The 24,660-nt window shown below is 42.8% G+C and overlaps 1 protein-coding gene across 4 annotated transcripts in view; it reads right to left on the minus strand.

The window, feature by feature from the left end:
* The window catches only part of Uaca (uveal autoantigen with coiled-coil domains and ankyrin repeats), a 52,134-nt gene that overhangs the window by 17,351 nt on the left and 10,123 nt on the right, over nucleotides 1–24,660 (minus strand). For 2 of the 4 annotated variants that reach the window (XM_048368790.1, XM_048368793.1), the window contains exons 2-9: nucleotides 9,468–9,601; nucleotides 7,731–7,819; nucleotides 6,495–6,559; nucleotides 5,673–5,730; nucleotides 5,046–5,116; nucleotides 4,834–4,940; nucleotides 2,179–2,360; nucleotides 775–812 (exon numbers count right to left, since the gene is read on the minus strand). In XM_048368790.1, coding sequence (XP_048224747.1) covers nucleotides 775–812; nucleotides 2,179–2,360; nucleotides 4,834–4,940; nucleotides 5,046–5,116; nucleotides 5,673–5,730; nucleotides 6,495–6,559; nucleotides 7,731–7,819; nucleotides 9,468–9,601 — 744 coding nt within the window. Of the gene's footprint in view, nucleotides 1–774; nucleotides 813–2,178; nucleotides 2,361–4,833; nucleotides 4,941–5,045; nucleotides 5,117–5,672; nucleotides 5,731–6,494; nucleotides 6,560–7,730; nucleotides 7,820–9,467; nucleotides 9,602–11,874; nucleotides 12,902–24,660 lie in introns of those variants that run through there. The other 2 variants (XM_048368792.1, XM_048368791.1) reach the window with 2 other exon arrangements.

Below are 24,660 nucleotides of genomic sequence, written 5' to 3' on the forward strand. Positions count from 1 at the left end.
AAGCTGCCTAACGCTAGCCTGGAGCCAGAGTGTCACACAACCATGTCAGCTCGAGAGAGGAGAGCAGAACAGGACACATTTACTCCAGCTGGGACACAAAGGGTTATACTGCTTGTTAATAAAATTAGTACCAAGCATGAACTGTTTCAGGTACTATGTTATTTTTTAAGGTGGAGTCCTCAACTAAACCCACATGGAAGAAAGACTAAAAAGAAAAGCGTTAAGAGCGGTATTAAAATCATAACATTATAATTAGTTTTGAACTCTGCTTTTGCGTGGAGGGGCCTGCCTGTAATCACAGCACTCAGGAGGCTGAGGTAGGAGGATCCAGAGTTTGTGGCCAGCCTGGGCTACAGAGTGAGACCCAGTCTCAGAAAAAACAAGACCCAAGCAAAAGACCAAGAACACCAACAACAAGTGCCCGCCCCTCCCCCTGCCCATCCCCCAGTTAGCATTTCTTAGTGTGCTGGTAGAATCTGTTGGAAAGGAGAGGAGGGGAGGCAGTACCTGTCAGGCCCAAATTCATCACTCAGTAAGGATTGGGACCTCACACACTAGGGGGTGATCAAGGGGGGGCTGCCCACCCTCCATGGGAGGTATCAACTAGACTGGGCTGAGTTCACAGAACATCGGGACACCATGACCCCAGCGGTCTTCACAGGCAGCACAGCCTGCCCAGGCTCACTGCGGTGGTACATCTCCAACCAGCCTTCCCAAGCCCATGACTTAACCCACACAGCACACATCACTGTGAAAAATAAAATGAAGTTCTACCTGTTGCAAAGGGGGTCCTTTCCTCCAAAGGTCTCTCCCTGAAGATTAAAGAGAGAGAAAACCAGTGGGATGACAGGGTAAGTTGGGTGAGTCAACAGTTAGCAAGTACATTTTAAGCTTTCCTCGAAAACCTGCCAAAACCTATGACAAGATAACATTTTTTCACCTACCAAATTAGCAAGTATGATAGTATTAAGGCAAACTGAAAAGCAATTTGTTAATAAATATCAAAAACCTTAAAAAAAAGTGTACACCCCCAATACCCAGTGACTCCGTTCCTAGGAACTGACCTTGCGGGGATAATAAAAATATTGCAACTATTTACATATACAAACAAATCAGTGAAAGCCCCCCATTGCTTCAACACCTCCTGTAGAAAGAAGCTTTATCGAACTAAATTTAAATAAATGGGATCTTATGTCCATCAAGAGAAAAGATACTATAGAAAAATCTTTGCAAATGGAAAAGTCAAACTCAAATATGCCATCAAAAAGTTTACTCAGAGGAGGCTAGGAATTTGGCCTAGTGGGAGAGTGCTCCCCTCTTATACATGAAGCCCTGGGTGCAATTTCCCAGCACCACATATATAGAAAATGGCCAGAAGTGGCACTGTGGCTCAGGTGGCAGAGTGCTAGCCTTGAGCAAAAAGAAGCCAGGAACAGTGCTCAGGCCCTGAGTTCAAGCCCCAGGACTGGCAAAAAAAAAAAAAAAGTTTACTCAGAATTACAGGTTAGCCCCAAAATGAGTGGGAAGAAAGACTGCAAGGAGATGTGGGCCCCAGCTCGTGCATGGAAGGACCAAGGGTTCTCCACGAGTGGCTATATGCACTGGGCCTTTATATATTTTCCAACTTTTCTTTCATAAGCAGAAAAATATCCACAAACATTCAGTATGTAGTACTTGACTGTTTTATGCGTGTAGAAACAGTAATTGTTTCATGGCCTACTGGTAGAGTGCTTGCCTCGCATACATAAAGCCCTGGGTTCAATTCCTCAGTACCACATATATAGAAAAAGGCCAGAAGTGGCACTGTGGCTCAAGTGGTAGAGTGCTAGCCTTGAGCAAAAAGAAGCCAGGGACAGTGCTCAGGTCCTGAGTTCAAGCCCCAGGACTGGCAAAAAAAAAAGTTAGGAGTTTCACTCCTTATCAAAAGAAAGAAAATCAATGTAATTTTTATAGGTAAAATATTAGTAAAGACATCTGAATTGCCTCTTGTGCCATAGTTCTTAGATTGGTCCAGAGATCACAGTTCACTTGATAAACTCAACCATATGTGACAAAACTGCCTGGCAACAAGTGACAATGACATAATTAAGCCAATCATGACAGACGGTGGGGGACCAGGGCTTAGCATCACTACTGACCAAGTCATCTTAGATTCCCTGGCGACGGAAAGGGCTGTACCTTTGTTGGCATTCTCTGAGGCAGTCCTCAGCAAGGTGAGGATGTCCAGATTGTCACCAATTCTCGCATAGTAAGAGCTGTCGTGGCCAAGGGCATCCTGCAAGCTTACATCAGCACCATTTCTAATTAAGACTTCAACCGCGTCTCTGCAGCCATACTCGCAACCCAGCATGAGAGCAGTTCTGAAAGGCAGATAGAAGACAAGATCTTGAGGAAAACCTCACAGCACAGTCCAGAATAACTGCCAGGGACCTCTCAAAGAAGCAATAAGCACTTTAAGAAGTGACACTTGCTGCAGATACAGATTTCACTTTATACTTTCATCCCGTAGGTTGCACCTTTATAAAAAGCATTTGCCTTGTGTTGTTTGCACAGAATCTTCTGCCATCTTATACTTTGGCCACCAAACTAACCCACTTTATTCCAGTTCTTCAATGTCCGACAGTCAGCCCTCAGGGTCTGTTCAAAACCCAACGATTTTCCTCTGAACATTTAAAATACAATTTACATTAACAAAGTTCAGGAAATGGAAGCACATGGTTTATTGGTGGTGGCAGTGATGGTAGTTGTTTTTGCTTTCGGGATTATTGTTGTTGTCTTTTGGGGGGGGCAAATAGGGTGCAGAAATGGAGGGAGGGTGACTTACAAAATGGTAACCCTCTATTCAAGGTCCCTCCGTGAGCTGAACCACACCATACAAACTTCCCCTAGAAAACTCTCTCCTCTCAGTGAAGAAGCCGGTGCTCTTCATGGGGTCCTCTTGCTTCCTCTACAAGGAGACCTTTCAGGTCTTCAGGCAGGCTTTATTGGAAACTTGTCTCAGTGCTCCTGTGGATCACTGCTTCGTTCGACCAGGAGAAACCCACTACCTCATGGTACAGTGGCAAAGCACAACTATGCAGTAATAGCCGGAAGCTGTTGTGGAAACTTGCCAGGATCCTAGAAGCCATTTTATCAAATCTTGTAATTTTACTCATGAGGGGAAGAAACACCTATTGAAATCAAGTCCTAATCCCGTGTCTCACTCTGTTTTCAGTTGTGGACACTGAAACACAATTATTTCATGTGAACACTTATGCTTGCCTTTCTTGATGTATGCTCTTGTTCTTATATAGCCTCCCTTCCCTTAGTTGCTGGTCTAAAATTGTTTGTTTTTTTAAGGGCTTAACTGAAGTTTTTGTTATTAGGTTAAAACTGCTAAGGATGAAACAAGAAAAAAACCCTAAATATAATGTCAAAACTCTATTTTTAAACCATCAGTTATTAAATTACAGAACACATGCTGCCCTGCCTTACTGAGGTTTTTGTGACCCTCTACCCTCTAGTGGGAGGAAAAAAAGTCCTTTTAAAAATATACGGTCTATAAAAACACGAGGCATGTTCATTGATAACTAGATTATCTCTCTCTTCTCATAAAATTTAATCTTTTTAAAAAAACACTGTATTTATTCTGGACTAGGTGGGCCTTTTACATTGTTTTTCTAACAACCATAAAATATTACAGTAGTAATTCCTTGCCCCTCAGGTAAAATTTAACCTTTAAAATCAAATATTCTTAGTCATGTTTGGAACCAGCTTATACTGAATGAAAAAAAGCTAATATTAAGAAAAGCAAAAAATAAAACCTTTGTTAGTCACACCAATGATTTAGTTGCTTAAGAATTTCCTTCTTTGAGATGTCTGAACAATAAAAACAATGGAAACTATAAAATCCAAAGACTACTCTGTTTTTCTACTTCCCATAAGTTACAAACAACAGGATGCAACGTTCAGAAGAATGAAATCAAATAAAAAGAATGACTTTATTCATAATTGTCTATAAAATCCCAGATGACAACACTAGGTCCCGGCTGGATGAGCTGAAAACACCTAGGAAATTAACTGACACAGAGCCAGCAAGCCACAGGGCGCCAAGAGCACCTCCTTCACTTCAGAGAATCTCAAAGGGCTTTCTTTTATTCCCCTGCATTTCTTACTTGTGCCCATCTCATTAAGCCTCACAGTTGCTTGGCTTGCTCCCTCGTGGCTGGTAATCTACCACTTGAGCCGTGCTTCCAGTTCAGCATGTTCCTGGTTAGCTGCAAATGGATTCTCAAAAACTTTTCCAGCCAGGTTGGCTTCAAACCATGATCTTCCAGGTCTCAGCCTCTTGAGTAGCTAGGATTGCAGGCATGCACCACCAGTGTCTATCTAAAGGTATTTTTTTTTTTCCAGTCCTGGGCCTTGGACTCAGGGCCTGAGCACTGTCCCTGGCTTCTTTTTGCTCAAGGCTCGCACTCTGCCACTTGAGCCACAGCAACACTTCTGGCTGTTTTCTATATATGTGGTGCTAGGGAATCGAACCCAGGGCTTCATGTATACAAGGCAAGCACTCTTGCCACTAGGCCATATTCCCAGCCCATCTAAAGGTATTTTTAAAGTTTAAAATAACACAGAATCCTCTTTCCTCCAGCCTCTAACCCAACCAAAGCTTTTATTCGGTGTTCATCCTGCCACCTCTCCCTCTCCTTCCTCCCTACAGACTGGGAAATAGAGGCTAACTCAGAGGAAGAAAGAAAGGCTAAGGATGAAGAGCTGCAGTGATGGCAACCAAAACACGGTAACAAGGCCTCGTCATCAACAGCCACGACCAAGAAGCCATGAGGAGAGAATTACCTGTTTTGTTTATCCCTGGAATTAATATCGGCCCCCTTATCTATCAGCAGTTGACATATCATCGGCCTACACATCTGAGTGGCCAGGACAAGTGGTGTCCGCCCGTCCTAAGCAACAAGAAAAATGAGCCAGCATCAAGACGACCAATCAGAAACCACGCGGAAGCTGGCGGGCCGGGGAGGAAGGGAGATCACATTTAAATGTGGACTCACGATGTCTTTGGCGTTCACAGAGGCACCATGGTCACAGAGCAACTGTATGCTGGAAGGACAGTCTGCCATTGCTTTGGGAGAGAAAGGACAACAAATAAATAAAAGCACCTAAAATGAAACAAGAAAAAAACTGAAAGAAAATTAAGGCCGTATAAAAGGTCTAAAGGAAAGTTAATGAACAACCACATTTTTACTACCTGTCACTCTAACCTATGCAAATATTCCCTATACACGAGAGGGGTAGGTAGGAGGCTTTCCTCGGCTTTCTAGAAATCTATAGGAATTTCACATTTAGAAGTGACAGGCAAGCAGTCAGACTACATTCCAAAAATGCTCAGAGACAACTAAAAAGTACTCAAATATCTAGCTGTTGAGGGTGTACCTTTCCTTAGGACACCTGAGGAATCATTCAAAAAAGTCTGTGAGACTCCATCTCCAACTAACCAGCAAAATGCCAGACCAGAGGCATACCTCAGGTGGTAGAGCGCCAGCCCTGAACAAGAAAGCCGAGCAAAAGAGTGAGGCCTTGAGTTCAAGCAATACTAGCACAGAGACAAGCAGACCCGTGTTGGGCTGAACGTGAATGAGCAGATACCCGGGGCTCCCGCCCAGGCAAGCTGGGCTCACCTGCATCGTGAAGTGCAGTTCTGCCCTGTAGGTCCACGAGCTCGGTGGGACAATTGTACTGTGGAAACAGAAACCTGGTGATCTGAGAGTTTACTTTAAAATCCAATATCCACACTCAAATGAACAGCTGTTATTTAATCTGCAAATATTCTACTTATCAAAGAAAGTAAAGACTTTCGACAATCTACTAAATATTTTGACATGAGACAAATATAATAATGTCATCTAACTGCAAATTTAACAGCATTTCGCCAAACAGGAAACATATGGACATTACAATAGCATAGAGTATTGAAAATACATTATTGTTTGGGGTTTTGTTTTGTTTTGTTTTCAGCAAGAGTTAAAAGGCGCTGTTGAATCAAAGCACAAGTCGGTTCCTCTATGCAGCTAAGCAGCAAATGCTGAGTGGACCTGCAAAGGCATCACTCAGCCAAGTAGTTATAGCATGCTATGATTCGTCAATGACGAGTTTCACTAATGATGTTAGTGCTGCATCGTTTATGTTATCTATGTTTGTACAGAAATAGATAAATCACATGTTGTTACATTACTTTATCTTATGCTATGTTCTACACAACAGAAAATTCCAATCGCCAGCTAAGGTCAACAGGAAGGTCATCTTGGTTATTTATTTTTAATATGCTGAGTTATGTACTTTGCTTCCCTGGGGTTTTTGTTCTCTGTCGTACACATTCCTTCATGAATGATGGAAAAAAACCGTGTAATCTAACAGTCAAAGTTACCCTACCATTTTCTTTGATCTCAAATTCCAAAATGACAGTAAGAACACATTTTTTTTTCCCAGTAAAAATAAGCTACCTGTAGAAGTTTTTGTAGGCACAATGCATGTCCATACTTAGCGGCCAGGTGAAGAGCATTTCTCCCTACAAAAGAAATCATAGGAAATGTATGGGAAGGAGTCTATGAATTTGCATAGAACAATTTTTTCAATCACATGCAATCCTTCTATACATCACCTTTATAATAACAATAAAACAATTGCCAATCACAGGAAGCTTACTTTGTAAGCAGGCTTTCAGTGTCTAAGATTTGTCACCTAGTTTGCTCTTTTAATAGGAGATGAGAAACACACGAAAACAATGAAGGTGGGAAAGAAAATAATGGCATAAATCTCCAAAGAGTAGGACCTCTGCCTTATGCTCCCCCATGTCTTAGCACACAGACAAAGCTGGTAGTGAAATCCTGGTGAGGAGAGAGGAAGGTAGAGAAGGGGAGGGTAGAGGAGGGAAGGAGAGGAGAAGAGACCTAGATTTCCTGTGGCTGGTGGACATGGAGAGAGTGAAGATAGAGAGGTTACAGAAGGGGGTCTCAAATGTTTATTCTTCAGCTAAAATTCAAAGTTCATGTGTCTCTGAGAATCAGGCGCGAAGTAAAATGTAATGTTCAAGGCCGCACACCCAAGGCTGGGGAGGCGACCCAACAGTCTAAAAGGTGATTCTGAATTCTAGAAAGGTTCACTTGTGGAGAACATACTACCTCCAAACTCCCTTGTAATTGTTTCTCTTCCTCTACCCCCCCCCCCCCGCGCGCGCGCGTGCGTGCGTGCATGTGTGTGTGTGTGTGTTGATCCTAGAGTTTGAACTCAGGGCCTGGGTACTGTCCCTGAGCAGCTAGAGCTCTACCATTAGAGTCGCAGTATCAATCCCAGCTTTTTTTCTGAGTAGTTTATTCAAGGTAAGAGTCTCAAGGCTACTAGCCCTTTATCGCATGAGCCACAGCTCCACTTCCAGCTTTTTAGTGGTTAATTGGTCTCCACCTGCTCAGTAATGCTTTCTCCGGTTTCCTATCCCAGACCTGTCCCCACAGTGATCCTTCAGAAGTGAACTCTGAAATAGAAAATTTAGGACTTCTCTGGTTATGCCCATTTAGGTCTGGTTTAGAAGGTTAGCAGTGTCTGGGTGGTAGAATGCTGGCCTAGTACTTGCAAGGCCCTAAGTTCAATCCTTAGCCCCTCCCCCACAGAACGATGGACAGACCAGGTTAGGAACAGCTTCCTGTTTTGCTGCCACCTGCTATCCAGTGCCATTAGCGTACCTGCAGGGTCGCTGGCTGTGAGGTCCACTCCATGGATGAGGATGGCGTTCAAACACTCAAGGTTCCCCTTGGAGGCCACCACGTGGAAGCTGACCACAAAGAAAATAATCGTTACTCCAAGGACACTACCAGAGCCCACCCGAGTGCCAGACGCCAGCACAAGAGGTCAGAGATCGCGGCACGTCTACAGTGCTTCATTAATCCTGGTGTGCTTTAGAAAGTGTGTGCAAGGAGCTGCAAAGGAAATATGAAAGGCTGCCTCACAGAAATACTATTTTTGCCTTTAGAAAATCAACTCTTGCAAACTTTAAAAAAACAAACAAACCAGGACATGGGTCAGGTGCTAGTGGCCTGTGCCTATAATCCTAGTTACTCAGGGAGGCTGAGATCTAGAGGATTGAGGTTTGAAGCCAGCCTGGGCAGAAAAGCCTTTGCGTCTCCAATCTCCAAAATAACCAGCAAAATCAGGACTGAAGGTATTGCTCAAGTGGTAGAGCAACCAAGCGAGCCAAGCAATGTGTAAGGTCCTGAGTTCAAATTCTAGTGCCACCAAAAGGAAACATTAAAAAAAGACTTGAAAAGACCCAGGCAATGTGGACAACAGCAACCTTTATTGCTTTAAAAGTGCCTTCATTTGCAGTCATGTTTTGCTCTCTTTACTGTATTTTCATTGACCTACATCAAACATTGTTCATGTCCTAGCATTCATTTCTATATTTAGTGCCCGGTTTCCAGTTATGAAATTCTGAATAGGCTCATGCAAGCAAAGGCTGAGGAATTTCAGGAAATGGGACTTTTCACCTCTAACCTTGGAAGGGTGCCCAGATAAGACGTCTACTGTGATAATTAATAGAGCATCTTAGCAGAATCTAGATCTGCCCTTTAACCCACTGCTTCCTGCCCCACCGAAAAGGAAGCGATGGGGACCTGGGATGACAGAAGCCACAAACACGTGATGCCCTCCTTGGGGACACAAAGGCACACAGGTGACACGAAGTATCCAAGAGAAAACCTGAGTTCTCGGCTACAGGGGGATTCGTGAAGAGGCTGGGTTCACCTCTCAGCTCTGTGACTTTTCGTGAGATTAGAACAAGCTCTTTGATGTCTGTAAGCATCTTCCTGTTTCTTTTATGGAGATCAATATGGCAAGGAAAATGCCTCAGAATAACTACAACTGCGGTTCACCAGGGGGATGGAGTTCTGGTGTCCTCTCTCAAGTTTGGGAATTGTTTGTTTGTTGTGGTACTAGGGATTGAACTCAAGGCCTCACACTAAGCATGTAAGGAACTCTACAACTCTACCACTTGACCACATGTCTGGCACTTTTTTACACTGGGTATTTTCCAAGGAAGTATCTCACTAGACCTGGGGTGGCTAGAGAGGTGTCACTGGGATGGCAGGCATGCCCCAACCATGTCCGGCTGCTGTGCTTCCTGTTAGCTGGGATCAGAGACTCCAACCACTGGACTCCACAGGTGAGATAAGATGGGGTCTCATGAATGTCTTTCTGCCCCCCATTGGCCTCAAATTGTGTGATCCACCCTCATCTCTGCCTCCCAAGTAACTAGGATCACAGGCTTGACTCACTGAGCTTATGGGATCTCTAAAATTGACAATAATTATTAGCTTGTTTAAAGACTTTTAAAATAAGAATGTGGATAACCACCATTCACAAACCTCATTTGTATACTGACGTAGCCGAACTACCTTAGGACTCAGCGCACAGGGAATACTTACGCTGACCGGCCTTCCACATCTACTTTGCCGGGGTTGATTCCTTTTTTAGCAAGGATTGAAGATACTTTCTCCACATCTCCCCTCTCCGCAGCTTTCATCAACCGGTCATCATATTTATTCCAATCCGCTGCATGCTGCAGAAAGGGAAAGAAGCAGCATGGAGTACAATGTTAGGCAGAACATTTAATTCATTTCCAACTACAGCCCGCTGAGCTAACCTCACCAGCACAACAGCTCCAAACCTTCCCCAAACACTGGACATCCACATGGGGCCTGCATTACACTTCTAGTTAATGACTGGACCCCCTCTCTGTGCCAGGCATGAACAAGTCAGCCAGTCATAGGAAACCACAAGTACCACCTCCATTCAACACAGAGAAAAGCCAAGGCTCTGGGACATTCACTGACCTCAGCGGCCAAGCCCGGGCCTGGTTTCTATGGTTCCCAGTCCCTAGCTCATGATTTCACAGATTTCCTAGGACCCCTGGATGCAGTGCGCCTCTGTCTGCATTTTAAGAAAACATACTCTTCTTGCACATATTTGGGAGGTACTATTAGAATAAATTTATGGAGGCAAATTATGAAAACATAGACATACTCAATAGGACAATTAATTATGGTTATATATTGACTAACTGCAGAAAAATATTAAGAAGCTTCTAAAGTATAATAGGATTAAATAACAGGATTAAAGAGGACTCATTTTCTTCCTTCATTTTTACATTCAACAGCATGCTATTATTTAAAAAAAAATTTTTTCAGGCGCGGTGGCTCATACCTGCAATCCCAGGTACAGGGGAGGCACAGATAGGAGGATCACTCAAGAGCCTGGACATATCCAAAAAATAATTAAATGAAGCAATAACAAGACTGAGTATGTGGCTCAAGTGGTAGAGCACCTGCCAGCCTAACAAGGTGCTTGGGTTCGCATCACAGTGCCATTCCCCACAAAGAAGAGTTCTGTTTTTGTGCTGGGGCTTGAGCTCAGGACCTCACCCTCTCCCTGGGCTTTCTGCTCACAGCCGAAACTCCATCATTTGAGCCACACTTTCAGTTCCAGTTTTTTACTTCTTAACTGGAAATAAGGGTCCCTTAGATTTGTCTGCCCAAGCTGGCTTTGAACTTTGATCCTCAGATCTCAGCTTCCGGAGTACCTAAAATTCTCACTAGGCAGTTTTTGTAACAAAAACTCAGTGGAAAATTATTTTAAATGAACATAAAAGGTAGGGTTTTTTTTTTAAATAGAAGGATATATCACACAATATATGCTTTAATTATATCAAGGTTATCTTTAGCTTTGTTTGAAGAAAATATATTTAAGACATTTTGAAGCCAAAAGTTTGGATCTTTTTCAGTAGACAGAAATGTTAGAATCCAGAAATAAAATGCATGTTTTTTAAACATGTAAGATTTTATCCTTTTAAAATATCATATCAACTCACTTCTAAGTTCTAAGCTAAATCCAATACTATTTGTAGATTTTTTAAAAAGCTATGTATTTTTCACATAACTTGCAAAGCAAATCCTAGGCCTGCAGAAATAATAAACCTCTGGTGAATCACTTTAAAATCCTCTCAGTGTTTCAGCAACAGGACTATTATATATCTTCATCTTCTCCCCAAAACAAAAATAAGATCACTGATGTTCTCACTCAATAAGCACTGTAACTCATTAAACACTTAAAATAGACAACAGGGAAAGCTGGAAATAAAAAATTGTAACTTTCTCCTGCAATGTAGCATCTCAGTGGAATCTGCCCCAGAACTGGACTTTAGAACTGGTTCAGTCTCAAACTCATTACATCTGGTGGCCAGGCCCCTTCCTCCTCACTTCACACCAAGCACAGAGAACGCCGTCCTGCAGGCCGTGTATCTAAGCTCCATTCAGGAGGCACCTTTGTTCAACTTTGGAACAAACAGCTCTGTGCTGGGTTTGAGGGGTGGGAGTGGGTGTAGCCCCAAATTCCTGGTCCACTGAGTCATGGTCACACACTTGCTCTACGTTGATGAGTTTATCCTTAGGACTAATTAAAACAGTCTTTATTTCCAAGTAATCTTGCTGGTGAAGAAATAAACTATTTAAATCACTAACAGGTAGTAGAAGCCCCAGGAAGGCCTTTATAAAAGGTAATTAAGTGTGATTCAGTCTCCTATTAGACTGTGGTGGCCTCTACTTCAGTAAACACCATTTTCAGGTCTGGTCCAGTGTCAGTTAACAGAAATACTGCCCAGTGACTAAAATTCTATCCTGGGCTTTTTAAACCCAGAAAACCAAGACGTTTGTTTTCTATCACTAACTCCACAGACAAACCAGGAAAGAAGCCAAAATTAGCAGAGCTAGAATGTTGCGGAAGCCCTGGGTTGAACGCTAACAAGACGCCCGTGGCACTGGACCCGGCAATACCTACTCTGCTCTTAGGGGCACAGGACACCCAGCAGTTCATCCTAGACGCGGCTGAGCTACGCGAGAAGCACTGGGCCCTAAGTTACAAATCCCTGCTGCTCACAAAGCAAGCTGGAGGACTGGAGGGCTCCACTTAGCTGGGATCTCTAGCTCTGTTTTCTTCTTCCTCCGGATCCTTCTCCGCCTTCATCACGCTTGACCGTGATCTTCCTTACGGCACAGCCCTTGATCAAGAGCAGCTCACGTCAGGTAGGGTGGCTCTAGACGCCCTGGCAGACAATCCCTCCCCCCTTGGAAAACCTGGAGCACGCTCTACAGCCTGCAGATAAAGCTGGCCTCAGCCCACTGGCCAGTAAAGTGTGGGCCCGCCTCTTTAGATTCCATAGGACTTGACAGCTGAGCGCGCACTGTGAGGACGTGCTTCTCCTCTGAGTAATGAACAGCCCCCGTCCCGGGGAAGTGACTCAAATGTATTGTACAGCATGCTCATTATATCAAAACAGCTCGCGTGACACAACAACGCCGCTCAGAGGCATAATTTTTAAACCCACTTTCAGTCTTACGATCATCTATCACAAAGTTATAATAGCCCTGACAAACAGAATATACAGCTCTATTTAAAACAAATGTGTCATGCTGTCATTTAAGGAAATGCACAAGGTCACAGTTCCAAATTTTCTGTTTCAGTGAACTATGAGCCTCCACTGCCACACACAAGCAGGTTTCAGTTTACGCCTGCGCCAGGCTGTCTCCTGGCACGTCAGACGAGAAGAGCCGGGCACTGCCAAGGCACTACCGAAACGGCGACACAAATGCGCTCCACCAATTTCAAATTTAACTTGTACCCTCAGTTTCCAAGTTTAGCACCCTGCCTGCTATAACAAGTAAATATTTTACCGGTAGAAAGTCAAAAGATCTGGATTCATTGCATTCAAATAACTGATCAAGCGCCAGAACACCAGAAGAGACAGACGTGCATTAACTGCAAGCTGGACAATGAACGGAAGTCTGTCTGAGGACCAGGCACATTCCTGTGCCATCGCTCCCCACCCACCAACACGGGGCACCACAAGCTCAGGGCGCTTTTGTTTTCTTTTGTTTTTACCATGTGCTACTTAGCCACAATAGCATGAGGAGAGTTTTGTCTTTCCTTCAGAGAGACATGGTCAGAAAAAGCGAGCGTTCCACACGAGGGTTTCTAGGCAGGAGGGCACTGCTGTGCCCGGGGGACTGCGGGCTGCCTGGTACAGACTCTGTTATAGGAACTTCATCGAGAACTTTGCTTCCTGATACTTCAATATAAACATCTGGCCCATAGGCTAATTATAAAAACTATCAAGTGCTGCTTTAACTATGACTTTTCCAAAGGATGAGCGTCACAGTGGGTTCACTGCCCTGACCCCATCACCCGTCTATTGAAAACACTGTTAGATCAAATGGCAAGATGTCTGATATTTGCTTTAAAAATAATCAACTCCACTGGACACCTGTAATCCTGGCTACTCAGAAGGCTGAGATCTGAGGATCAGAGTTCAAAGCCAGCCCAGGCAGGAAAGTCCATGAAACTCTTACCTCCAATGAGCCGCCAAAAAGTCAGAAGTAGAACTCTGGCTCAAGTGGTAGAGCACTAGCTTTGAGCAAAAGAGCTCAAGGACAATGCTCAGGTCCAAACCAACACACACCACCACTACCACTACCACCACCACCACCACCACCACCACCACCACCATCATCATCATCACCGAGGCAGGCTTGGAATTGAGATTCAAAGCCAGGAAGAAAAGTCTGAGAGATTCTATTTCCAATTTACCAGCAAAATGCTGGACTAGAGGTGTGGTTCAAGTGGTGGAGGGCCAACTGTGAGCAAGAAAGGTGATCAAGAGTCTCCAAGACTAAAGAAAAGCTGTGGAAGAAGTCTGGGACTTGGGGGGTGGGAAAGGCCAGTGTAGCTAGCTATGAGGTGGACGCAGTAAGAGGGTCCCAGACCAGGTAAGGATGAGGCGAGGTCAGGTACCACCAGATGGCAACTGTAGGGTTCCACTCTTGTCACATTTCCAAAGGAGACTTCTTCAGGGATTATAGTAACTGCTTTTTCATGAGGATCTTTTTGCCACGATAGAAGTAAGTCTTAAAGAAAATCACCCTAACATATGGTTACTTTTTTTTTTTTTACCTTTAAGAAAGCAATAGCCAGCCCAATCTTGTCTTAAAATATTTACAAGTCTTAGTAGGGTGCCAGTGGCTCAGGTCTGTAATCCTAGCTATGCAGGAGGCAAAGATCTGAGAATCATGGTTCAGAGCCAGCCCAGGCAGGAAAGTTTCTGAGATTCCTATCTCCAATTAACCACTAGAAAATCGGAAGTGGTGCTGTGGCTCAAAGTGGTAGAGCGCTAGCCTTGAGCTAAAAAAAGCTGAGGGACAGCGTGCCCAGCCCCTGAGCTTAAGCCCTAGGGCCAATCAAGAAAAGGGGGGAGGGGGAGGAAATGACAAAGGCCGTGCAAGCAGCTTCTTCCTCCTTGACCTCAAGCCTTGTCCTCCCACTTCTCCAGTCCCTCCTTTATGAGATAAGAATGCACACTGCACATCCATGGAACAGGCCCAAGGAAGGCAAAGCTAGGGCCTAGAAATCATTTTTCTGAGCACCACACTAACAGGCTTAGCCAGCCTCTCTGGATTTCTCTACATAAATGCCAAGACGAAAAACAAAAAAAATACTGCCCTACAATGGGATGTCAAGGATCCTTGGGGATCTCAAGTAGCAGAAAGCACTGCTTGGCCAGGACTCTGAACCACCCAGTCTGATTCTATTCCAGGCTGCAGCTTAAATACCAGACTGTCTCCCTCCCCAGGGCAGGTATGCATGCCTTTATTAGAACCATCTAGGCACCCGAGTTCACCAAAAATACAGACTGAAAGAAGGCTCTCCAGCTATCATTTGCTTTTAATATCACTTATTCCACCTTCCTCAAAAGAAGAGACGCTAAATTCCAAAGTAAATATATACATGTAGGGATTAAATATACGGAGGCAGAATGCATGTTATGAAAGAATAAAGCTCTCTGGCTGGTTAAGTAAGAATTTTTCAATATCCCCTTTAAAATGGCAAACAATTGATAATTTGGAAGTGTATACCTTGTTCCTTAATATGTTTGAGAAAAATGTGTTCAAATGAGAGTTCTTAAAATGCCATGTATACATTTTTTTTTAATATAAAGGCAAAAAACAGAGTCTTTCATTGTCCTCCCCACCATACTGGTAAACAGGGTGGCTGTAATACCTCTGGTGATTTTTTTTTGTTGGGTGTGTATGTGTGCCTGCCCTAGAGTTTGAACTCAGGGCCTGGGAGCTGCCCCTGGGCTTTAGCTCACTTGAGCCACAGCTCCACTCAGCTTTTTAATGGTTAATTGGAGATAAAAGTCTCACAGACTTTGCTGTTCAGGCCGATTTCCAACCACAATCCTCAGATCTCAGCATCATGAGTAGCCAGGATTACAGGTGTAAACCACCTGTGTCCACACTAGTTTTAGGAGGCACACAAAAAACAACACAGATATGCTTGTCAAAGAGCCTCTGTTACAGCCTGGCTTCAGTGAACCCACTAGGTATTTTTATTCTTGTTCCTTTGCTTTCCTTTTTTTTTCTGTGCAAAGACATATTTATTAAATAAAAACACATTTGCTAGAACTCAAAGGACTTGTCAAGAATTAAACTGACAACAGTACCATACTAGTCAAGATTTTTGAAAATTTTAAATGGGAACAGAATGGGAAAGAGTGTCTTTTGTAAACACATTAGAAGTTAATTGCTTTTCCTCTTACATACTCAAGGAATACTCTATACAAATGCATAACTCTTCCCACACAGATATTTTAGAGGATTTCCTACTAGTGAGTCTTAATATGTCTCCCATATAAAAAAAAGTGCATGACCAAATTAATGATGTAAAACAATACTTATTTCCCCATTTAACACTAATAAAAAGCATATCTAAGATGTTTCTCCTTCAAATTCTTAATTTTTTCTTTTTTCTTCTTGGTGCTGGTCCTGGGGCTTGAACTCAAGGCCTAGGCCCTATCCCTGAGCAAAGTTTTGCTCATGGCTAGTGCTCCATTTCCAGCTTTTGGGTGTTTAATTAGAGATAAGAGTCTCACAGACTTTACTGCCTGAGCTGGCTCGGAACTGAGATCCCAGCCTCCTGAGTAGCTAGGATTACAGGAGTGAACTGTCACTGGCACCCAACTTCAAATTCTTAATTTCAAATTAGTTAACAACTACTTCCAAGTACATAACTGATAAAACTATAGGAAGAGCTTCTCAACCTCAGTCATGTCAGTTCTTCTGCTTTCCAAATGGGACATTCGTGTCATGGGTGGGAAAAACTGGGATAGGGCAAGGGAAGGGGTGACATTGTCCAAAAAGAAATGTATTCATAAACTGGGCACCAGTGGCTTATGCCTGTAATTCCAGCTATTCAGGAGGCTGAGATCTGAGGGTTATGGTTTGAAGCCAGCCTAGGCAGAAAAGTCTTACCTCCAATATATTAAGCAGAAAAGGCCAGAAGTGGCGCTGTGGCTCAAGTGGCAGTGCTAGCCTTGAGCACTAAGAGGCTCAGGGACAGCGCCCAGGCCCTGAGTTCAAGCCCTATAACTGACAAAAAAAAAAGTACTCATTACCTAATTAGACCTCTGCAACTAGACATCATCTTTATAACAATTTAAAAAAATAAAATTACAAGAAGAACATATTCATGGTGGTGTACTGTGTGATAGTGATGGTTCCTTTCACTCCAGCAAAGCCATCCCTTCAGCCAGGCGTGGCACTGATGCCCTGATCCCTGCAGCCCTGCTCACCCCTAGCTCAGGCTGCTCTGTACACAGCCAGCGGCAGCCGGAACCTCTGGGGCCTTCTGAGGACCCAAGAGAGGCTGTGGCTTCCGCTCTAGCCCTTTTGGAGAACCAGAACCTGCACACTACAAGCAACACCTGGGAGCGAAAGAGCCCACCATCCAACCAACAGCCCTCGGGTGTGTCCGTGCCTCGGCCCTAGCAGAGCCAGGGCCTAGTGTCGGTGGCACAGGAAAGAGCTACGGTTTCAAGCCCTAAATTTAAACCTAGAATGATGTGAATGCAGCGTCTAGCCTCTCTCCACTAAATAAAGCTGCACGATTCTCAGATATGGAATCAAATTCAGTATTCCATGACTATACGAGCAACCAGACTAAGAAATAATTATTTACATTTCTTAATCCATTTCCTAAAACCAGGATGAGTTGGATACAGAAATATACCTTTCTAATAAGACCAATCTAAGAGAGTTTATACCATAATTCAGGTCTAAGTCTACATTCTATTAAATGTATTATTCAATCTCCCTTTTTCGTTTGTATTCTAAAATGCACTTACTAACGTGACAACCATGAATCTAAAACAAGAACTATTCATCTCTATTCAATCTTCCTAGGATACAGCAATTCAGAATTTTGAGCATTCAGTTAAGCCCAAAGTTTTCAACTCTTCAATATGACAAAAATTTCCCAGGCAAACTAGGAATGAATTAGCATATTAAAGGTTTTAAATACTTCATGGCCATTCAGATGCCTTCAAACTCCTCCTACCAACTACAGAAGAGTGTTATTATATAATAGTCATAGCACAAAGTAAGAAAATAATACTATGTATTCAAAAAAGGGACAAAGATGAGATGGGAGAAAAAGCAAACAAAAACCAAGCAAAATCACCATTAAATGATGACATTAAATGATATCTTCCCAGACTTCTCAATATGTAGACACAGTATACTTTCAGCAAAAAAAATAAAAAATAAAAACACACTAAACACATTTCAGTTAAACAATTTTTTATATGTTTATCAGAATTGCTTACAGATAGATATTCTTGACTTGGAGAATTTCAAAGCTAACAAAATAAAATATGAATCTTTCTGCCTCCCTCTGGTGGCAAGAATGAGAAACTTTTTTCTCTCCAATATTCTTTGGAAAATGAAAATGATTCAACAAGTAATCATTTATCATTATTAAAAACTTCTTTTGAATAATTATTTGAATGGCCAGTTGAGCCAGAAAGTGTACAATGGACAATTGTTTGAGTGAATTCCTATTACTGAAAACAATTTTAGCATTATAAATACCTGGACTAGGTCTCCAGCTTTGCTAACTGACTTTGGTCACTTACTTAGTCCCTTTGAGCACCATGTAAAATCAGCTAGTATCAACCATCTCATTTGTTATCCCAATTCTACCTAATATGTTTGTATTCTAGCCATGTTCCAAAGTTACTGACATCAAAACAACGCAAAATAAATGGCAGTTGAATATTACTACCAGGACACTGACTTAGCATAAAGAACTGTCTCATGATTATCAAATTCAAATAGATTAGCTTCTTCTACTTATGCTCTGTTAATAATGTTTTTATTGCCTTCAAAATTCTTAAAAAGATCTCTCAGATCCTGTATGATCTTGGCACTCTGAAGAGTAACCTCCCTATAGTCCTCTAATCTCTTTTTATAGAGAAGTTGTTCCAAAGTATCGCCTCAGGGAACCTGGGAACAGTGTCCCTTCCTGAATGCTCCTTCACTCTAGCTTGGGTCACATCTCAACTCCCCTGGGTCAGAGAAACTTCCTCTAGACTCAGGCCTTCCAGACTGTGCACCTCTCCTTGGTACAGCTCACTGCACTGAGCCGTCCCTTTACAGTTCTGCTTGCACTGGAATTCTGTCTTCCCAGCTTGTCTGCCTGCCAGTTCTTTAGGACTCAGGACATATTCTGCTCACCACCAGAAATAAATCAGCCACTTGAGTGCATACAGGAGGAACTTACCTATCTAGTGGATAACTCAACCAGCTGAAATTAACAAATACTGAAATTAAAGAATCCTTCCTAAACCCAACTCTGTCAATAAAAGGTATTCATGCAAGGCTAAATAACAGTTTGAATATTATGCTCTGTATTTCTTCTCCATTAACTAGCATTCGTAAAGGCTGATTTTTAAAAAATGCTCAAACAGAAATGTGCTTAAAATATAAAACTCACACAAGAAGCTCTGTCCTTAAAAGACATTTTTCCATAAATAATTTAGTCTTAAAAAATTATCTTCAAGTAGTTTTACGGGGAATCCAATTTGACGCGTCAGTTTATAAATACAATGCATCTTCATCAATGTCACCCCTTTCATATTTTTAAGAGCACAGGAACCTAATCACAGAACAGCAAACTTCAACACCTCAAATTTAAACTTAAAGTAGTTTTAGTGGGTGTGGTTTGCTTCCTGCAACAAATATTCAACTGAAAGTTTGTCTGAAAGCTGAGTATTTATAATTACACGCGGCAGTTCCACTTCTCAAGGAAATCTGTGGGGAATGGGGACCGAACGCTTACTGGCTAATGTCTGCCTCTCAGCCGCCTTCAAAGACATAGAGATGATAGTATTTTAAACCCAAGCATACCTACAATTGCCTCAGAGTGTGACTCTTTTTAGATGGAGCTCTATATTAACTATTTCCAAATATACAGTAATGTTTGGCCTCAGATAACTTTTTCATATAGCTATTTACACAAGCCAGAAGAAAAAGGAGGAATCTGGAAAGTCCCAACCAGAAAAGGCTATAAAAGGTTTGCCCGACAAGGCTTACTTTAAAATCCTTATTGACGGAGTATTTGATAGATTCATTTGATAGAATATTTTTACAGATCCTGTGACGTCAAAGCACTAACCAGTACTTCCCCACAAGCTACATCATGATGTGTAGGAAAATATACAAATTATTTCTTCCCCTGGTATGTTGTTTTGAAATATACAGCTCCTATTTACTACAGAACCAGCTGTCCCTGGAGATGTCTTGTCCAGGGAGAGTAGGGGCCTGTCTGTAGAGAACGTGCAGATGTCAGCACTCTCTCCTTTGGCCAGGACCTCCTAGTTCCTGAAGATAAGTAATGGGAGGAGGGCAAGGTCATTCCACTGCCCCAGGAAACACATGCCACAGATGGTAGAGGAAGGAGGCAGCCGACCACCTCCTGTCAGCTCCTACCAGAAGGACAGCTCTTGATGGTCCTCCTCATCCTGGTTCTCCAAGCCCCAAGGAGGTGGGTGGCCTGTGAACCACCTCAGTGCATTTCAAGCAATAAGACACAGTGGGGGCACACAGAAGGACCTATGAGCAGCTTGACTAACCAGAGAGGCATTAAGGATGGCTTTAGGATGTCAGGCATAGGCCATGCAGATGATGCAAGAAAGATGGAGGAGACCTGGGTGGTAAGAACAGGTAGACAGTATACAACCAAACTCTCTTTTCATCACCACTGTTCTGATTCTGACTGGGAGAGCCCGGATGAAGGCACCTGCCCCTACACAGCTATTTAGTTCTCATACATTAATAAGATGACATTTAATACACTGGTGAACTTTTAGCGTAACTCTGCACCTCTAAACCCAATCAAGATTGAGTTTCACCTTAAACAAGACTAAGGTGACTTTATCACGGTGATAAAAGGCCTTCCCAGGATACTGGATCTCCCCTAACAAAACTTACTTCAGATTTTTACAAGTGGAAAGAGGAAACTGTAAAAACTGCAAATGGCACTGATTTTCTCATCAGCTTAGAAGATATGCTCTGATGTTCTTTTTAAAGTAAACCTGAATCCCTCCAAATTCAGATCTTACAGAGAAATATTCACCAAGCAGTTTCTCTAATTATTTTCATTTCACTTGGCTTTATTTTCCTTTTCTTCTAAACTAGGAACAAAGCCACAGTGCTCAGCACAATAAAAAGGTCATAAGGTCACAATATTAAGCTATGAAACACTTGAAAAAATAATGCAAGGAAGTAACCAGGGTTAACAGCTGTGAGATGTGAGATTAGAGACTTGTTTTCTTTATACTTTCTGGGCTTGAACTCAGGGCCTGGATGCTGTCCCTGAGCTTTTCTGCTCAAGGCTAGTAGGCTCTACTACTTCAGCCACAGCTCTACTTCTGGCTTTCTGCTGGGTAGTTGGCAATGAGAGCTTCACAGACTTTGCTGCCCAGGCATGCTTTGAACCCTGATCTTCAGATCTCAGCCTCTTGAGTAGCCAGGATTAAAGGTGTGAGCCACCCGCACCTGGCTAAGCATATTGTTTTTAAAAAATATCACCATTTTTACTGTGAATTGATGTGAAAACGTGCAAATGAAAGTTCTAAATAGCAAAGTTAGCATATTACCCAATGGTGAGGAGAGCTGTCTTAGTTTCTGTGTTGTTTTCTGGTTTCTGTGTCCTGGAGTTTTACAGTAACCCATTAACTGATCTCTCAGCTGCTTCTTCTGCCCTTGTCTCCCCTACAATTTATTCTCCACACTATTAGAATGTATTAAATAACAACAACAACTGTAAGTCAGATAGTGTTGTCTCTATTTAATAGTTAATATTCTCAACACAAATGTTTGACCTAAATGTAATCATCAGGAGGCAATCATACAAATGCATGCCCTTCTGGATCAAAACCCAGACATAACCCCAAGTCCTTATGGTCCAGGCTCTCAAGAGATCATGGGCATAGTCATCTCCTCCACTATCCATCCCCTTTCTGCCCACCTCAATCTTAATGGACATCCTGTTCCTAAAAACATAAAAAACAACAAATAAAACCTCGCCTCATGGGCTTTTGACATGCCACTGTCCTATCTGGAATTATTACTAATTAGAGGAAAATGCAGAAACTGAATCATTCATATGTCATAATGAATGAATTACTGCTGCAAAACCAAATGGAATGATTGAAATAGCTACCATTTATTTGACTGCTCATGGGTTTATAGGTCTACAGGGCATTTCTGCTGTGCTGGGCAGGCTCCAAAAATCTCCCTGGTGGTCAATCGGTGAACTGATTAGTAGATGGCTGGTCTTTCCATGTGTGGTGATGACTGGCTAGCTATTGGCTGGCATAACCCATAACCAGCAAACCAGCCTGGCTAGCAGCAAACCAGCCTGGCTAGCATGGGCTAGCATGTATCCATCTAAACTAGCTTAATAAAACTTAGGCTTCTGAAACACTATACATTAAGAAAGCCAGGCACTAGTGGCTCACGCCTGTAATCCTAGCTACTCAGGAAGCTGAGATCTGAGGATGTAGGTTCAAAGCCAACCCATGAAGGAAAGTCTGTTAAACTCTCATCTCCAATCAACCACCTGAAAACTGCAAGTGGCGCTGTGGCTCCAAGTAGTAGAGTGCTAGCCTTGAGTGAAAAAGCTCAGGGACAGTGCCCAGGCCCCAAAAAGAGAGAGAAAGACTAAGAAATACTGCACATATTTGTATACCAAGTACAATTTAGTTTTCACGTGTAAATCTGTGATAACACTGGCTAAGTGAAACCATATATACAAGAACCAACTTAAAGACCTTCCATCTGGAGCCTCTGGGCAAAAAGGAAAAAAAAAACAACCCAAATAGTTCCTCCTTTAGAGAAAAGGAAATACCTGTTAGAACTAGAGTGAGACTAGAGTGAGAAGAGAAGAATCTCAATGAGCCCAGCTATTTATACTTCACCTTCCGTACAGCAGGACCTGCATTTGAGAAGGTGGCACCTGCATCCTGTGCCCCGAGAATAGATCCTGGGTCTCAACACTCATAGGTACCCCGCATTCTCTGTGTCCTTCCAAGGACCACAGGGCCATGCACTGTGTGCCGTGAAAAGGGAGCGCCTGATGGGGAGGGTCGTCAGAGGGAAGAAGGGCCATCCATATGCCAACGAAGTATTGAAATCATAAGTAGGAAGAGCCATTCCAGACCCCTGTCCTTTGTTAAAGTTGGCCTCATGTTTAAAAGCGACTTATAATTCACAAACCAGTGTGTTTAGGCTTTCAGTGCAAATATTGCCATTTTAATCATGTCCAATTCCTGTCATTTAACTAAACCAATGTTATTACCCAGGAACACACAAAAAAGCAATGGTATATAACACATAATTAGGAAAGTCAGTTTTAATAAATCAGTTTCATGCAAAAATGACTACCAACAGGCTTTCATCTTTGCATTGTATAAGCATTCCTTCCCTAACCGTGGTCCTCTACATGGTTCTGTATAATTCCCAGCATCAAAAGCAGCCACAGAAAGTTTATCTCACAGGTGAAGACAAGAAGAAAACACGAGACAGGGGACAAGCCTGGTGGAGTTAGAGGAGACACTGTTTTCTTAGGAGTACACACAAGCACACCACCACACCCAAAGTGTTTCTAATGGACCCTAAGTGTGGTTCCTTCCTCTTTCCTGACTCACCCTTTCCCATGATATAAACAGTTCAACAGGAGGCCTGAAATTACATCTCGGCCATGAGGACACTTCCTGTGCTATTTCCTCAAGTGTGTACAGAGGCCCTGCTGGGTACCGCTCAGCTCGGTGCACCCTTGCAATCCCGTTCTCTCGCTAAGGTTGGCAGGCTTCAGATGGCTGCAGGCACGCAGCTTCCACATCTTCTCTGAGGCCATCTGTAAGCAACATGAAATCCACATTCCAGCTGCGACTTCAACCCTTCACAGTCTCCTCAAAAACTGTGCAGGCCGGTGCATCCTAATCCACACGGGACAGGAAAGGCTAGGGAACTGGCCAACGTTGCAGGGTGTGAAGTGTTTATTATCCGCAGATTCTTGACATCTACTTATTTATGTAGTCAGTAATTAAGCAAAATCAAGGAACACTAAGCGTTTTCACATCTAAAACCACCAGGCCTATAAATCTCTATGTTCCTGGGAATAAATCAATAAAATTAAGTTCATGGTTTTACACAAAATATTTATTACATTTAGATAAGTCTATTTTAGTTATAAAAAGTAATCTCATAAGAAGTGGAAATTTTAAAGTTTCATAATTCTACCACACCTTCCTAACTACATACAGTTCTCCATAGTCTTCTCCCATGTGAATTTTCAGACTACTCTCAGATTCTGACTGTATTTTCTATTCTGGCTTTTTTTTTCACATATGATATTTCCATTTCTTTTTAGCCTATTTATATGCCTGCAAAATGGCCTCGCATATTAATTTTCTACTGTTGTGTAGCAAATCACTACAAACTCAGAGGCTTAAGAAGGATATTAAGTTAACGGTCATGTATGTCAGAGCTCCACGGGGGACTGACTGTATTTTAGGGTCAGGGTCTGCTCTCTCAGAGCCAAAACCCAGGTGCCAGCCAGGCTTGGGCTCCTGTCTGGAGAAGACAGGGCTCTCAGGCTCCTCTCAGTTGGTGGCAGAATGCAGGTCCTGCAGTTGTTGACCTTTCTAGCAATCATGGGAGGGACTCCCAGACACTTAAGGCCCAGCAGCCTCATATCCGGCCCCAGTCATCTCCAAGCCAGCAAAGTCCTCTCTCTTCCTTCAAATCTCCCTGACTTGCAGGTCTGCTTCCAGCCTCAGAGACTGAGAAGACTGCATTTCAAAGAACTTCTTGGTAGACACTTGGTTAATGCCCCCGTTGGCTAAATGAAAGACATACCAGATTTACCCAACTGCTTGAGGCTCTGGGACAGGAGTCTCCTCCAGAATGGTTTTTTCTTGCCTACTTGTGATTTTTTTTCACCACCAGTAGGGTGTACTGAACTGGTACTATTGGCAGACTGGTGACCCATGATGCTTCAGGAGCTCTCCAAGTGTTTGTGTTTCCAGGATAAGTGTCTTTAAGGTATTCTTGCTCAGTTCCCAGAGCACACTAATTATCTGATACAAGTGAGTGGGGGCAGAGGGAGATCACTTCTCTTTATGTTTTCTTTTTACTAATATTTCAGCTTATGAGGGAGTACAGGCTT

Source organism: Perognathus longimembris, chromosome 20 (assembly GCF_023159225.1).
Source record: "Perognathus longimembris pacificus isolate PPM17 chromosome 20, ASM2315922v1, whole genome shotgun sequence".
NCBI classification, from domain to species: Eukaryota; Metazoa; Chordata; class Mammalia; order Rodentia; family Heteromyidae; genus Perognathus; species Perognathus longimembris.